Source organism: Natator depressus, chromosome 14, assembly GCF_965152275.1.
Source record: "Natator depressus isolate rNatDep1 chromosome 14, rNatDep2.hap1, whole genome shotgun sequence".
Lineage (NCBI taxonomy): Eukaryota > Metazoa > Chordata > Testudines > Cheloniidae > Natator > Natator depressus.
This window is the reverse complement of record NC_134247.1, coordinates 27,775,574-27,792,371: the sequence shown is the minus strand read 5'-3', so window position 1 is coordinate 27,792,371 and position 16,798 is coordinate 27,775,574. Positions and strand designations below refer to the sequence as shown.

The 16,798-nt window shown below is 45.4% G+C and overlaps 1 protein-coding gene across 1 annotated transcript; it reads right to left on the bottom strand.

The window, feature by feature from the left end:
- Positions 1 to 2,813: 2,813 nt before the first annotated feature.
- On the bottom strand, positions 2,814 to 4,014 carry LOC141998831 (butyrophilin subfamily 1 member A1-like). Its single transcript, XM_074971809.1, has 2 exons — positions 4,011 to 4,014; positions 2,814 to 3,331 (listed from the first exon to the last, which is right to left on the bottom strand). Exons 1-2 carry the CDS (start codon positions 4,012 to 4,014, stop codon positions 2,814 to 2,816), a joined length of 522 nt encoding a protein of 173 aa, XP_074827910.1.
- Between the last annotated feature and the right edge of the window lie 12,784 nt (positions 4,015 to 16,798).

Below are 16,798 nucleotides of genomic sequence, written 5' to 3'. Positions count from 1 at the left end.
GGGCTTCAAGGTTTCCTTCTTGAAACTAATATAGGTAACAGGCCCCTGATCTGATTACCCAAAACCCCCAACCAGAACCTACCTGCCTACTTACTTATTTTTTAATGAATTAACCCTGAAATTCTTACCATGCTGTATCTTTGGTCTGGGTTTGTTGCTAGAAGGAGCTTCTCAGTAATATGAAGATGGAATAAAAACATACCAGATTGATGACAAAGTTCAAACATGTTGGACTTGTCTTGACAGAGAATGTAATATGGGGTGATTATTTCTTCCCTGCATGGGGGGCAATGTTTAAATGTTTATGGCAATGCCATAAAATTATGAAAAAAAAGGACCAAGGGGTAATAGTGCCCAAAATTACCCCCTCCACACACAAAATTAATAGTAAATTATAAAAATACTGTAAAGGCACATGTGTCTTAACCACAAAATACAGGTTGTGTGTCAATGCTCATAAAAATTAAAAAAACTTACACATATTAAAAAAATTGGGGTCCCTTTAGTTTCCAGGAAACGCAAACCCATAAAAAAAGGTTAACACTTTCATAAACATGCACAAAATGTAGGTATCAACAAAATCACATTATTTCAAAAAAATGCCCAACATGGACAAATTGAGCTCCCTATGGAGGAGTCCAGCAGAAACCATCCCTCTACTAATAATCAAGCCATAAAAGACCCATTCAATCCCTAACACTCTTAAGAAAGTATAACTATATTTGTAACTTGTGCAGACGTCTGTATAAAGTTTCTGTATGCTTGGGTAATTATAACTTTAATAAAACTTATAAAATAAAATAAACCTTGCACTGGTAAATGTATGTGTGGTCACTACCTTTGGTCTTTGTGTTCCTAAAAACTCTAAATCTAAAGCAAGTAGCAAAGGTAACTTTCACTGTGTTAAGCTTAAAACTGTAGCTGCGAGAGCCGAACCCACGGTGGTGTAATACCACATTGCAAAATTCACTTTAAATAAAATTAAAGGCTACCCCCTGATAGCTGCAGCCCTCAATACCAGCTCCAGCACCACCTTCAGCACCATCCCCACTGCCTGCAGACCGACTTCCATGCTACCACGTCCAGCAGCCACTGGAAAACTCTGGGGTTGGTTGGGCTCTGAGCAATGCATGGAGTGAAATGGGCAGATGTACCATGTGCATTCCACCCCCATAAAACAGCATTCAATAAGATCAACATTTTGACTAGGGGGAAGGAGAACTGGCGGTGCCCTTCTGACTTCCAGTTCCACTATTAGTGAGCCCATGGAGCTAGGACTTTAGCTATTGGTCCCCATTTACACAGGAAGAAAAGGAGTACTTGTGGCACCTTAGAGACTAACCAATTTATTTGAGCATGAGCTTTTGTGAGCTACAGCTCAGTTCATTGGATGCTTATGCTCAAATAAATTGATTAGTCTCTCTAAGGTGCCACAAGTACTCCTTTTCTTTTTGCCAATACAGACTAACATGGCTGCTACTCTGAAACCTGTCCTTTTGCACAGGGTTGCACTTTATTTCACACTGCACACTTCTGAAGAATTATTTGTGGACAGGAAGTTGCGGTGCCTGCAATGGTCTTTGGGTTATTTCAGGATTTTGTTTTGTTAATGAATTGGCTGGGCTGGACAATACATTGGCATATGAGTGTCAGGAAATAAAGGAAGAATCAGGAAGTTGTATCCAAAAATTTTAAATAAAATATCAGATTCTTTTAAAAGCAACAGCAAATAACCAAGAGCAAATCAGCACATAGGAAACAGACACAATGCCAATGTACAGCATTACAGTCCCTCATCACATCTCCACATCACCCAGTGCTGCAAGGATGTAGGTGTGTAAGCCGTCCCTTGTTTCCCTTGTTCACCTGGACCCAACCTCTGTGATGAGAGCAGGAGCGATGGAAGCTCCATAAAAGTGTGGGGGGCCACCGGCACCTGAACTCTGGCCCTGCCCTCCCCCACTACCCCTTCTCCCAACGCCCTGCTCCCACATCACCCCTTCCTCCTGAGCACCCACCCTCACACCACCTCTGAACCGTATGGCCCTACCCCTGCTCACTCCTCTCTGCCCCCCCCATCGCTTGCTCTTATGGCTTGTTAAAAGTTGGAGGGCATAGACCCCCGTTTTTAAAAGTGATGGGGCCATGGACCCCTGACTCCCCATTCCGGCACCCCTGGATGACAGGTGCACATTCTGGATGTCTGTATGGGACTGCAAACCAGCAGTGTCCTTCTCCTCGCAGATGCTAGGCAGAGCACAGCAGACCACAGCCATATGTATGGCATTGGCTATGTTGGTGTCCAAATGGTCTGTAGGTGGCACCATATTGCCTTCAGCCTGCCAAATGTGCACTCCATGTCCCTAGAAATCTTAGTGTCAAACACGAAACTACAGCATTCATGTCAACACACGTGTATGGGGTACGGATCATGTGCAGCTCGGCAGTGTGGACTTTTACAAGTGGACTTGACTAATGTGTGCACATGCGTGCAAGGCAGGATGGAGCATATGCTGCAGTATAGACACACCCTTAGCTACTAACCTGACCAGTGGCTAGAGTTCTCTTGGATTGCAGAGACTAGTGACAGACAGACTGCACAATCTTAGGACCAAGGAAATTGGCTTGTCCTCCTCCATCTCTGCTCTCAATGGCTCTTAAATCCAGGGACACCACCCCTCCCCCAGGTGTATAGATACTGTGCATTACAGGCTCTGCAGGAACACTGGAGACCTCCAGCATCTTAGGATGAGGATGTGTGAGGCTAGACTGGCTGATGACAAGTGTCCCAGAGAGGTATTTCTTCCTGTGTCTCAGGGACACAGTCTGAGCTGGCATTGCAAATCCCAGACCCAGAGCCAAGGGTGGATTTTCTCCCCAGCAAAGGAAGCCGGTGGGAAAGTCAATATCAGTACCCCTTTATCAGCATCAAAAAATGCCACCTGTCCCACTTCATAGTCCAGAGAAACCCAGATCTTCTTGGGCACCTGCTTCAGGGCCAATGCGGAGCGAGGAGAAGTGACAGCGAGGTACTGATTCCCCCAATGGCCCACAGCCCAGATCCCCTCCTCAGTGCTAAATATGATCTCTCCTTTCCTCCTCACAGACTCTCTAGCGATCCCCACAGCCCAATATCCCCCACGTCCCACCTCCACCTCCCAGTAATGTCTCCCCGAGTTGAACCCCTCATAGCCCAGCACACAACGTTCATATTCAAATCTCTTAGGATTGTCGAGGCAATCCAGCCGTGTGAATAGCCGTTTAACACTTTTGCAATCCACAGAGAGGAGAAGATGGGGATGAACTGTGTCTGGATCCAGAGTCACATTCTCTGGGAAAGAAAAAATCAGAGTATTAAGGGCAGAGCTCAGCCCTGCGGGAGAGTTTGATCATGTCAGTGACAGAATCTGCCTCAGATGGAGTGTGATTTAGAGAATCGCCTTACTCCAGAATTTACCAGGTCGGAATGGGGAGCAGCTCTGAGATCTCAGCACAGTGCAAGGGAGAGTCACTCCCCTGGCAGAGATGTGTCAGTAACAGAGTGAAGGGATCAGCTGGGCCAGGCCTCAGAATCAGGGTCTATCCCCTCCTGGCCCCACCTCTCCCCAAGGAGGGGACTAGTATCTCTGGGGGGACACAGCAGATTATATGAAGTCAAGACTATTGACACAGCTCCCCTCCCCCTGAAGTGCCTTATTTCCAGCATGAGTCCTTTTGTTTCCCAGCTGCTTCCTCCTTTCAATGTGATATGGGCCTCCTCACTCTCCTCCCCTCTCCAAATGCTGATTCTCTGACATGCTCCTGCCTCAGACAGCAACAGGCCACATGGGGCAAGGACTTGACATGCCTCAGATTTCACTGCTCAGCAGCAGGTCCCGTTTCTCCCAAGGGCGGCTGCTCTGGGGAACTGCACTCACCCTCCTGTTAATTCCTATCATCTTCAAAACTGCTCATCATCCCACCCTTCCCTTCCCTTCCTCTCCTTCCCACCACCACCTTCACTCCCCCACCCATCTCGCCTCCGCTGCTCGCTCTGGCTCATGTGCAGGAAGCAGGATCTTCCTCCCCTACATTTTATTTCCTCACTTACCCCAGCCCCTCTAGCTGTAATTCTAGTCAACACTTTTCCCATCTCCATCATCATGGTATCTAGACACCAGACACAGAATTCAGTTGCTCCCTGTCTGCAGAGCATGGCTCTGTCCCTCTCCCAGGCAGTGAGGGCTGAAGAAGAGTGAGGAGGAGACATGAGCAGGAGCAGGAAGGCGATTGATGGGAAGACAGGGCAGGCCTTGGCCCTGGGGTAGCAGCTGGGCAGGGTCATGTTTCATTGTACAATGACTGGAAGGTGCGCTCAGAAAGCCCTGCAGGGGGCAGTGCACATGCAGACAGAGGAGTGGGAGGAGCTGTGTACGATCTGGGTGCATTGTGCTGTGGCAGGACATAGGCATAAAACCTGCCTCACATCCTGATGTGCACCGACATACAGGATGCTTGTGAGGTCTGCCCTGAACTAATCACTGCTGCAATCAAGGAGAAGGTGCAACATTTTCTTATGAAAGATGATGGACATTGATACAGTATGATTTTCAATTACCTTTTTCCACAGGGGCAGCAAGGTTTCTCCAGCCTGAAACCAACCACATAATCAGAGATGAGAATTCCCCAGAACAAATTCTCTAGGATTCAATAGGGTACAGAATGATACACTGAGGGAAAAATATATTTATAATGTCTATCAGACTTTTATGATAAAATAAAGAATCAGAAACACACCTAGCTTGTGTACGTCCTTCTCTCACAGAGGCTACAGCTTTAACACACTCTTTTGTGTTATGTCAGGTCCCATTAACTATGCAACTGTCAAAAAACTTACGATCAGATTTTTCAACGGACACATTCGAATTAGGATGCAAAATACCGGGTCAGAAAAGCCTGAACCTGGTCCCACTGAGGTCAGTGAAAAATCTCCCATCTATTTTAGAGGGAGCAGAATAGAACATATATGTGCAGCAACCGTGAAAAGATGGCTGCACGTGCTTAACTCTACAGATCGGAGTCGCTCCACTGAGCCCCATGAGTTCTACTCAGACACAGCAAGTCAAATTTGAAAGCTAATCCTAATTTTTGAATTAAAAGTGTTTTTCTTGACAAATTGCCTTTTTCAGAAACAAACATTTTTCTTCAAAACATTGCCAATTTAATTTTAATTTTATGACAAAGATCCACTTTCCACTTCTTTTCTGCACTATTTCTCAGTATTGTCAGGATCAAAGTTAAATCTGACAGCTCCTTTCTTTTCAGATCCCTTATATTATCTTGTTTATTCTGTGTGACATTGATCAGCCTCACCTCTATTCCACATTTTTTAAAATTGAAATTGAAAAAAGAAAAACAAGCTCCCCCAAGAAATAAATAATCAGAAAAACAACCCTGCCCCCCCAAAATCAATCAACCTAACAAAAAACTAAATAAATGTCAACACCACAATGAGAACAAAACTCTCTGATCAGTATACAAGTGTGTGCAAAAAATAGAAAGAAGCAAAAGAAGACTTACCAAGCTCTGCAGTAAGTTTCCCTAAAAATGTAGAGAAATAAATATTCATTATTATATCCAGTTTTATCGTCCAGCGCTTCTATCCCCCTGGATACACAGTTGAAAGGCTGTATTCTCTATGTATGAAATTCACACTATCGGTAAAGAGGGCAGTGTCTGAGTTATGGGAGTGTCGGGCAGAGAGATGTTACAATTGACAATACTTAGCTGTGATGATTCAAAAAGGGCTTGGTTTTAAACCTGAAAGTTGCTAGGAATTTTTTCCTCCCTGGAATAGATGCATTTATTTACTTACCTACCATGGGGTGTTTCTGTAGGGCCCAGCACTATAGTGCTCAGGTGCACTGCACTTTGTTAGCAAAAAGAGATTTCAATAAAGATACCACAGGCAGGACACAGAGCACCTCTGAAGCCTCGCAATGGCCAGTGTACTCACTTTGATCTGAGCTGCAGCTCCTGCACATCCCCTATCTGGAATCTACAAAATCCTGGCCCTGGCGGCTTCACTCCCATTTCTCTGCTGACCTGATACTTGTCATGTGACAACGGTAAAGATCAACAGAGTCATTTTCTATATCACTGACCAGATCATGTTGTTATAATAAGGAAACAGAGCTATCCCTAAAACTCCTCAGTCTCTATCTCCATTTCTCCCTGTACTTCACTGTCCAGCTTCTGCAACAAACGCTCCCTAGCCCCAGCTTCTGGCTTCCTGCACAGATTTATAGTACATATAGCCACACACACCTCTTTCTCAGCAGGTGTTAACGTTATATGGCAGGTGTTAATAGGATTTTGATCCAAAGAGAATCACAGACTTTGTTAAAGCCAAGCATCTGCCTTCAGGTTCAGTAGAAAGAATAATTATGGCCTTTTATGTTGTGATCCAGCTAGAAATAATGAAAACTACTGCCCAGTGCACTGGGCACAAGGCCAACCCAAGTAGATTAACAGGGCTATCACTGATAGTTAACTCAGGGGCTAAAAGACCGTGTGTGTGTGTGTGTGTGTGTGTGTGCACGTGCGTGCGTGTGTGTGTGTTGGAGGTAGAAAACCAAAAGAAACCTGGCAAAGGAGTTATGGGTGTGAACGGAAGCAGATAGGGCTCCTTGGGTACAGAGCTCACTACAGTGGAAGATTGGGGATTTTCTGAGCAAGGAAACTCTCTGCTGTTGTTGGTTTCTACTGTGTTCTAGGATAAAAGACTTTCCTCTACATATTTTGTAAATAACAAGATGACGCCAAGAATAGACCTAACTTGTATCTATCAGAAACAACTCTGCACAAAGGGGAAAAACTGATACCAAGCTGGCATGAAGCCCTTCCCCGCTGTGCAAGAGGTCACAGAGTCCCCCTTGTCTCCCACTTAATGTCACCTCCCGCAGGAGGGGAATTTCCCCTCAGTGAAGATACATCTTAAATCATGTTCTCTATGTTCTCATCTCCTACCTACTGAATTATCATCAATACATTATTGTGATATTTCATGTGAGTTTCAAGTTGGTGTTCCTTTATTACCAATAATCACAACAACAAAAATTAACAGCAAACAACTTCATAGAACAGTTTCTATTAGGAGAAAATATTTGAAAAGCAAGTTGTTTAAGAATATTTACAGTTAATGTAGATTGAAATAAATGTTTTCATTATATGAATCCTTAGCACCTCGATAAACATTAAATTTATGTTTTACTAATCATGTGACTACATTGGAGTTCAATATCAAAAAGTGAGTATTTCCAAGTTGTGAAAGTTCTGAATTCCCTGCAGAATTAGAGCCCAGTCCTGCTTTCTGGCATATCCTACATATCCAGCAACTTTGTTGGGAGCTTTAGGGGTGCAAGGAGTGTAATTTCAGGCCCTAATATTATCAACTGTATTGTTCTAGGACTTGTGCATTTAGTGCTTGATCCTCCACTCCCTGAAGTCAATGACAAAGCTCTTATTGATGATAGTGGTGTTTCTGGTGCTAAAATCTCTCCCATAATAAATAATAAATAATAATAATAATAATGAGGAGGAGACAAATTTACTTTGAACAATTTTACTTGTTGGAGGAAAGATAATGACACCAATGTCGGTATCACATTTCCCAAATAAATAAATAAATAAATAAAATAGCGATAAATAAAAATTATTACTAGAAAATAAGAATGGTCATACTGGGTCAGACCAAAGGTCCATCTAGCCCAGTATCCTGTCTTCCGACAGTGGCCAATGCCAGGTGCCCCCAGAGGGAATGAACAAAACAGGTAATCATCAAGTGATCATCCCGTAGCCCATTCCCATCTTCTGGCAAACAGAGGCCAGGGACACCATCCCTGCCCATCCTGGCTAATAGCCATTGATCGACCTATCCTCCATGAACTTATCTAGTTCTTTTTTGAACCTTGTTATAGGCTTGGCCTTCACAACATCCTCTGGCAAAGAGTTCCACAGGTTGACTGTGCATTGTGTGAAGAAATACTTCCTTTTGTTTCTTTTAAACCTGCTGCCTATTAATGTCATTTTATGACCCCCCTAGTTCTTGTGTTATGAGAAGGAGTAAATAACACTTCCTTATTTATTTTCTCCACACCAGTGATGATTTTATAGACCTCAATCATACCTCCCCTTAGTTGTTTCTTTTCCAAGCTGAAAAGTCCCAGTTTTATTAATCTCTCCTCATACGGAAGCTGTTCCATACCCCTAATAAATGTTGTTGCCCTTTTCTGAACCTTTTCCAATCCCAACATATATTTTTTGAGATGGGGTGACTACATCTGCATGCAGTATTCAAGATGTGGGTGTACCATGGATTTACACAGAGGTATCTATCCCTTTCTGAATGATTCACAACATTCTGTTTGCTTTTTTGACTGATGCTTCACATTAAGTGGATGTTTTCAGAAAACTATCCAAAATGACTCCAAGCCCTGGTCTACACTAGGACTTTAGGTCGAATTTAGCAGCATTAAATCGATGTAAACCTGCACCCGTCTACACGATGAAGCCCTTTTTTTCGACTTAAAGGGCTCTCAAAATCCATTTCCTTTACTCCACCCCGACAAGTGGATTAGCACTTAAATCGGCCTTTCCAGGTCGAATTTGGGGTACTGTGGACACAATTCGATGGTATTGGACTCCGGGAGCTATCCCAGAGTGCTCCATGGTGACCGCTCTGGACAGCACTCTCAACTCAGATGCACTGGCCAGGTAGACAGGAAAAGAACCACGAATTTTTGAATCTCATTTCCTGTTTGGCCAGCGTGGCAAGCTGCAGGTGACCATGCAGAGCTCATCAGCAGAGGTGACCGTGATGGAGTCCCAGAATCTCAAAAGAGCTCCAGCATGGACTGAACGGGAGGTGCAGGATCTGATCGCTGTATGGGGAGAGGAATCCGTGCTATCACAACTCCGTTCCAGTTTTCGAAATGTCAAAACCTTTGTCAAAATCTCCCAGGGCATGAAGGACAGAGGCCATAACAGGGACCTAAAGCAGTGCCGCGTGAAACTTAAGGAGCTGAGGCAAGCCTACCAGAAAACCAGAGAGGCGAACGGCCGCTCCGGGTCAGAGCCCCAAACATGCCGCTTCTATGATGAGCTGCATGCCATTTTAGGGGATTCAGCCACCACTACCCCAGCCGTGTTGTTTGACTCCTTCAATGGAGATGGAGGCAACACGGAATCAGGTTTTGGGGACCAAGAAGATGATGAGGAGGAGGAGGTTGTAGATAGCTGACAGCAAGCAAGCGAAGAAACCAGTTTTCCATACAGCCAGGAACAGTTTCTCACCCTGGACCTGGAGCCAGTACCCCCTGAACCCACCCAAGGCTGCCTCCTGGACCCAGCAGGCGGAGAAGGGACCTCCGGTGAGTGTACCTTTTAAAATACTATACATGGTTTAAAAGCAAGCATGTGAAAGGATTACTTTGCCCTGGCATTCGCGGCTCTCCTGGATGTACTCCCAAAGCCTTTGCAAAAGGTTTCTGGAGAGGGCAGACTTATTGTATCCTCCATGGTAGGACACTTTACCACTCCAGGCCAGTAGCACGTACTCGGGAATCATTGTACAACAAAGCATCTGTATGTTTGCTGGCGTTCAAACAACATCCGTTCTTTATGTCTCTGTGTTATCCTCAGGAGAGTGATATCATTCATGGTCACCTGGTTGAAATAGGGTGCTTTTCTTCAGGGGACACTCAGAGGTGCCCGTTCCTGCTGGATTGTTTGCCTGCGGCTGAACAGAAATGTTCCCCACTGTTAGGCACGGGGAGGGGGGAGGGTTGAAGGGGTAGCCACGCGGTGGGGTAGGCAAAATGCTACCTTGTAACGAAAGCACATGTGCTATGTATGTAATGTTAACAGCGCGCCTTTAAACGTCGTCCAAATGCACATTCTACCACCATTCTGCACTTGCTCAGCCTGTAGTTGAACAGCTCCTGACTACTGTCCAGGCTGCCTGTGTACGGCTTCATGAGCCATGGCATTAAGGGGTAGGCTGGGTCCCCAAGGATACATATATGCATTTCAACGTCCCCAACAGTTATTTTCTGGTCTGGGAATAAAGTCCCTTCCTGCAGCTTTTGAAACAGACCAGAGTTCCTGAAGATGCGAGCGTCATGGACCTTTCCCGGCCATCCCACGTTGATGTTGGTGAAACGTCCCTTGTGATACACCAGAGCTTGCAGCACTATTGAAAAGTACCCCTTGCGGTTTATGTACTCGCCGGCTTTGTGCTCCGATGCCAAGATAGGGATATGGGTTCCGTCTATGACCCACCACAGTTAGGGAATCCCATTGCAGCAAAGCCATCCACTATGACCTGCACATTTCCCAGGGTCACTGCTCTTGATATCAGCAGATCTTTGATTGCGTGGGCTACTTGCATCACAGCAGCCCCCACAGTAGATTTGCCCACTCCAAATTGATTCCCGACTGACTGGTAGCTATCTGGCGTTGCAAGCTTCCACAGGGCTATCGCCACTCGCTTCTCAACTGTGAGGGCTGCTCTCATCTTGGTATTCATGCGCTTCAGGGCAGGGGAAAGCAAGTCACAAAGTTCCATGAAAGTGCCCTTACGCATGCGAAAGTTTTGCAGCCACTGGGAATCGTCCCAGACCTGCAACACTATGCGGTCCCACCAGTCTGTGCTTGTTTCCTGAGCTCAGAATCGGGGTTCCACAGCATGAACCTGCCCCATTAGCACCATGATGCATGCATTGGCAGGGCCCATGCTTTCAGAGACATCTGTGTCCATGTCCTGATCACTCACGTGACCGCGCTGACGTCGCCTCCTCGCCCAGTATCGCTCTGCCAGGTTCTGGTGTTGCATATACTGCTGGATAATGCGTGTGGTGTTTAATGTGCTCCTAATTTCCAAAGTGAGCTGAGCGGCCTCCATGCTTGCCTTGGTATGGCGTCCACACAGAAAAAAGGCGCGGAACGATTGTCTGCCGTTGGTCTGACGGAGGGAGGGGCGACTGACGACACGGCTTACAGGGTTAGCTTACAGGGAATTAAAATCAACAAAGGGGGTGGCTTTACATCAAGGAGTATTTCAGGCAGGACTTCACGGAGGGTTCCAATAAGAAATGATGCACCTAAGTAATTGTTCTTATTGGAACAAGCAGGTTGGTCTGGCCTCTGATTGATACATGGCTAGATTTACCTCGCTGCACCTTCTCTGTGAGTGACTGCAGTGTGACCTAGAGGAATGGATCCCCTAGACGGGGGAGAGGAGGAAGCAAATGAGTACAAAACAAATCTGGTCTATTTCTTGTTTTGATCCACTCCATCTATCTTTTACATCTTTGGCTGGCAGCAGACGGTGCAGAAGGATTGCAAGCCATCCACATCTCATGGCTGCTCGGCAGAAGATGGTACAATAGAACTGCTAGCAATCCGTATCGCCTGCCTGCTCACCATAAGATGGTTCAATAGGACTGACTGCAGGACTAAAGAGAATGACCTGGTCAAGTCACTTCTAATGTAGTCCCTGCACCCATGTCTGCCCAGGCGCTCCTGGCCGACATGGCCAGGAGCACCTTGGACATGACGATGAGGGCTACCAGTCCTATTGTGCAGTCTGCTGCCACAAGGCAAGGGGTTGCTACTGCTGTGTAGCAATGCAGTACCACGTCTGCCAGCACCCAGGAGACATACGGTGACGGTTAACTAAGCGGGCGCCATGCTTGCCGTGGTATGGCGTCTGCACAGGTAACTCAAGAAAAAAGGTGCGAAACGATTGTCTGCTGCTGCTTTCATGGAGGGAGGGAGGGAACGGGGGCCTGACGATATGTACCCAGAACCACCCGTGACAATGTTTTAGCCCCATCAGGCATTGGGATCTCAACCCAGAATTCCAATGGGCAGCAGAGACTGCAGGAACTGTGGCTAACTACCCACAGTGCAACGCTCCGGAAGTCGACGCTTGCCTTGGTACTATGGAAGCACTCTGCCGAGTTAATGCACTTAGAGCATTTTCTGTGGGGACACACACACTCGAATATATAAAAACGATTTCTAAAAAACTGACTTCTATAAATTCGACCTAATTTTGTAGTGTAGACATACCCCTAGATCTCTTTCTTGAGTGGTAACAGCTAATTTAAACCCAACATTTTACATGTGTAGTTGGGATTATGTTTTCCAATGTGTATTACTCTGCATTTATCACCATTGAATTTCATCTGCCATTTTGTTGTCCAGTCACCCAGTTTTGAGAGATGCTTCTGTAGCTCTTTGCAGTCTGCCTAGGACTTAACTATTTTGAGTAGTTTTGTATCATGTGCAAATTTTACCACCTCACTGTTTACCCCTTTTTCCAGATCATTTATGAATATGTTGAATAGGACTGGACCCCGTACAGACCCCTGAGGGACACCACTATTTACCTCTCTCCCTTCTGAAAACTGACCATTTATTCTTACCCTTTGTTTCTTATCCTTTAACCAGTTACCAATCCTTGAGAGGACATTCCCTCTTATTGGATGACAACTTATTTTGCTTAAGAGCCTTTGGTGAGGGACCTTATCAAAGGCTTTCTGAAAATCTAAGCACACTATATCCACTGGATCCCCTTGTCCACACGCTTGTTGATCCCCTCAAAGAATTCTATTAGATTTATGAGGCATGATTTCCCTTTACAAAAACCATGTTGACTCTTCCACAACAAATTATGTTCATCTATGTGTCTGACCATTTTGTTCTTTACTATACCAGTTTTCCCAGTACTGAAGTCAGCTTTACTAGCATGTAATTGCCGGCATCACCTCTGGAGCCCTTTTAAAAAATTGGCATCACATTAGTTATCCTCCTGTCATTTGCTACAGAAGCTGATTTAAATGACAGGTTACAGACTACAGTTAGTAGTTGTTCTATTTCACATTTGAGTTCCTTCAGAACTCTTCAGTGAATACCATCTGGTCCTGGTGACTTGTTACTGTTTAGTTCATCAATTTGTTCCAAAATCATCCTCTATTAACACGTCAATCTGGGTCACTTCCTCAGACTTGTCACACAAAAAGAATGGCTCAGGTTTGGGAATCTCCATCACATCCTCAGCTGTGAAGACTGATGCAAAAACTTTAATTTAGTTTCTCTGCAATGGCCTTATCGTACTTGAGTGCTCCTTTAGCATCTCGATCGTCCAGTGGCCCTGCTGGTTGTTTAGCAGCCTTCCTGCTTCTGATGTATTTTTTAAAAATTGCTATTATTTTTTGATTCTTTGGCTAGCTGTTGTTCAAATTCTTTTTTGGCCTTCCTAATTATATTTTTACACTTCAAGGAGTTTCTTTTCCCTTGTGTGGACAGTTACAGGACTGTAAACTTTGGGGTATACATAAATTCACCAGTGGACCAAGGGTTCTGTTTGAGTTCAGTGAAAGCTCTTCACAGATACTGTACAAGTGATGAGACTTTGATGGGTTTCACATCCCCAAAACAAAGATGAAAATTTTTCACTTTTCTCTAATTTTATGTGTCCCGTTATATATAAATGTGAAGGCTCAGCTTGTATAACTCAGTGAAGTTCCTTTGCAAGGACATTTCCATACAAAACCACTATTTTTTGTTGCTTCTACATTTTTCATGTTACTTTTTAGTTTTTCAGATGTAGCCTTACTGCTTTTATTAGAAGAAAATCTTGCATTATATTTTCCTTTATAACGTTTACCTTTTATTTTAAATAAATAAATAGTGATGCCAATGAAACATGCGAAAATCATCAGGATCACCGACAGAGCCACCATCCATGGATTCGCCTTTGGGAAAAAGGCAGCTGTAAAAGAAAACCCCAGAGGGACTCACATCACTCTGCAAGTAAGGGCAAAAATCAAAGGATTCCACATCATATAAAGCTACCTCCAGCAGGAGTAGTCTAAAACAAAGGTGGAAATACAGCTCTGTCTGCAGTGCACAGAGCACCCAGAAACCTATATTACAAGGTCTCCAACCAACACAGGCATCAATTCACAGATCAGCGTATGAATCAGCCTGGTTTAATTCACTGCTGTTGTTGCACAGAGAGACAACCTTGTCCAATGCCTAAAGCACTGGCTTCAGACTCAGGAGACTGAATTATGTTCCCCGCACTTCTGGTGTCCTGCTGTATGAGCTTTACTATGTCATTTCCCCTCTGTTGCTCTAATTCCTGTCCAGTATTTTGCTTGTCTTGTTCATTTAGTTTAGAACTATCACTGTTTATTTGTACAGTGCTCAGCACACTGGGGCTGCAATCATGGGCGGTGCATAATGGAGGCTTGGGGAGAGGCCGGAAGCGGGAGTGCAGTGGCGGATTACCGCACAGACCCACAGGGCCTATGCCCAGGGGTCCTGGCCAATTTGGGGCCCCCGAAAAAATCCCCACTGCTACAGCCTTAGGGCTGGAGGAGCTCTTACTCCAGGGCCACAGTGGGGACACAGAGCCTTTCTGGACTCGGGGTCGCAGCGGACAGGGTGGAAAGGAACAAGCGGGGTGTGGGCCTCGGGAGAAGAGGTGGAGTGGGGGTGGAATGGGGGCAGGTTCATGGTTGGAACAGGGCAGGCTCACAGGGGAAGGGGTGGAATGGGGTGGGGCCATGGGTAGGGCCTTGGGCGGAAAGGTGGAACAGGGGATGGGCTCTGGGCTTGGCACTCTGGCCAGGGCCAATTGCTCTGCTGCAGTCCCCGCCAAGGGTGAGAGCTCAGCCTCAGCTGGGGCTATGCTCTGAGCCCCTCCTCTCCATGGTCCCAAAAGAGCTCTCAGGCAGAAGCAAAAGCAGAAGCTCCCCCTGCAGTTCCCAGCTGCCTCTCCTCATAGTCACAGCTCCCAGCTTGCCGGCTCTGGCAGCTGTCACACAGGGCGACACCACGTGACCAAGCAGGGCCAGCAAATCCTGGCAAAAGTCTGGGGGAGCGTGTGACCCCATGTGTCCCCCCGTGTCACCACTGCAGGGAGGAAGGTCTCGGGCTTCAGCCCCACTCCTGAAACCCCAAGCCCCAGCAGGTGCTTCCCATGGGGCTGAAGCCCTGAGACCCCCCCCCACAGATTTGAAGCCCCAAACTCATGCAGTCATGCCCCAGCTCTCAAACTTCTGAAGACTGTCATATGTAGCTTGGAGACTCAGTAAGTTTGGCCACCTCTGCTATACAGTATAGGTGCGATCTTCAAAAGTGTCTGAATTATTTAGGAGCATGAGTCTTGTTGACTTTCAAGATACTTTTGAAAATTCCACCATTGGTTTGTTTCTTTTGTAGGGTTTTTTTCTAAATATCATACTCTAGCCTTCATTGCTATTGATACATTTTAATGTAGTTAACCAATCTGCTGTTGTCTTTTTTCTGTTGCTGATCACAGTGTGTTGTTTTGGTGGTAACTGACCTGATATATAAAATAATGTTGATTCCTTTTTTTGGTTGGTGTGGGTGCTCCTGACTACACAGGACAAGTTCTGGTGTGAATTCTCTGTAATAACGATGGAATTTTCAATGTCAAACAGCTCATTGGCTTTTTTGGAATTTTTTTCAGAGAGAGATGGTAAATGCTGTCCACTGGCATCTCTCCACAGCACCTCAGCCTGTGGGTACCAGCCAACCGACTGACACACCACCCGGATCCCTGCATCCTGATAATCCTCAACAGAGATGTGAGGAGCAGTGCCTGAAGCTAGAGAAAATTAATAAATCAGTATTAATTTATGCACCTGTTCAGTCTGGAGGATAAACATTTAAACTTTCCTTTTATTCCCTATACTCATGGACTCAGGAAACAATATGAGCAAGAAATTATAATTATTTCATGGAGCGGGAAGGGAAAACTTTTTCCTTCACTAGTTTTCCATTCCAGGATCTACACATGGCAAAACATTGTATTTCATGATTTCATGAATCCCTTAGCTGGTAAATGATCTTAACACTAACTGATAAAGAAAAAGATTGAGAAAAATAAAAGTTATATTTCAAATGTACCTTCAGGTGAAATATCTCTTCTTTGATCATATACAGTCTGCTTTAGCTAGCCCTATGCGTACATGTCAAAGACAGAGGAGAAAAGTCTGTCCATGTCTGGTCAAGTTTAACCCAGAGCTCAGTATGTGTGGCTGCGCCTAAGCCCCTCTTCACTGGTGAAAAGCAGTGGAGGAGGAATGGGCTTTCACAGGAGGAATTGTTCTCCCTCCTTAAAGTTTTAGCAGCCCTCACCAGAATGAAACAAGATAACACCAGAGTGACAAGGAGCCAGCAGAACACTAGCCACTCATTTTCAGACGTGGAGTAGCTAGTGTACCCCTTATCCAATGTACTTCATGTTTGGATGAAGAATCATTCCTCGCAACGGATTTGGGGAAATTTTTCAAAAGCACCCAAATGACATAGGAACTTAAATCCGATTTACAAAAGTGACACACTGGAGTTACTGCTAGGAAATAAATGGAAGGTAACAGGAAATTTTAAATAGTAAAATGCAAATAAGAGTCACTGAGAACCCTCTCCAAAGGAAATACAGGCACATAGAACTATAGCATTGGAAGGGAACTCAAAAGGTCATCTAGTTCAGCGGTTCTCAGCCAGGGGTCTGTGGCCCCACAGGGGGCTATGAGCAGGTTTCAAGGGGTCCACCAAGCAGGGTCAGCATTAGACTTGCTGGGGCCCAGGGCAGAAAGCCAAAGCCCCCACCCTGCTGTGCATGGCTGAAACCTGAGACCCGTTACATGAGGTTGAAGCCGAAGCCTGAGCAACGTAGCTTCACAGGGCCCCCTGTGGTGTGAGGCCCTGGGCAATT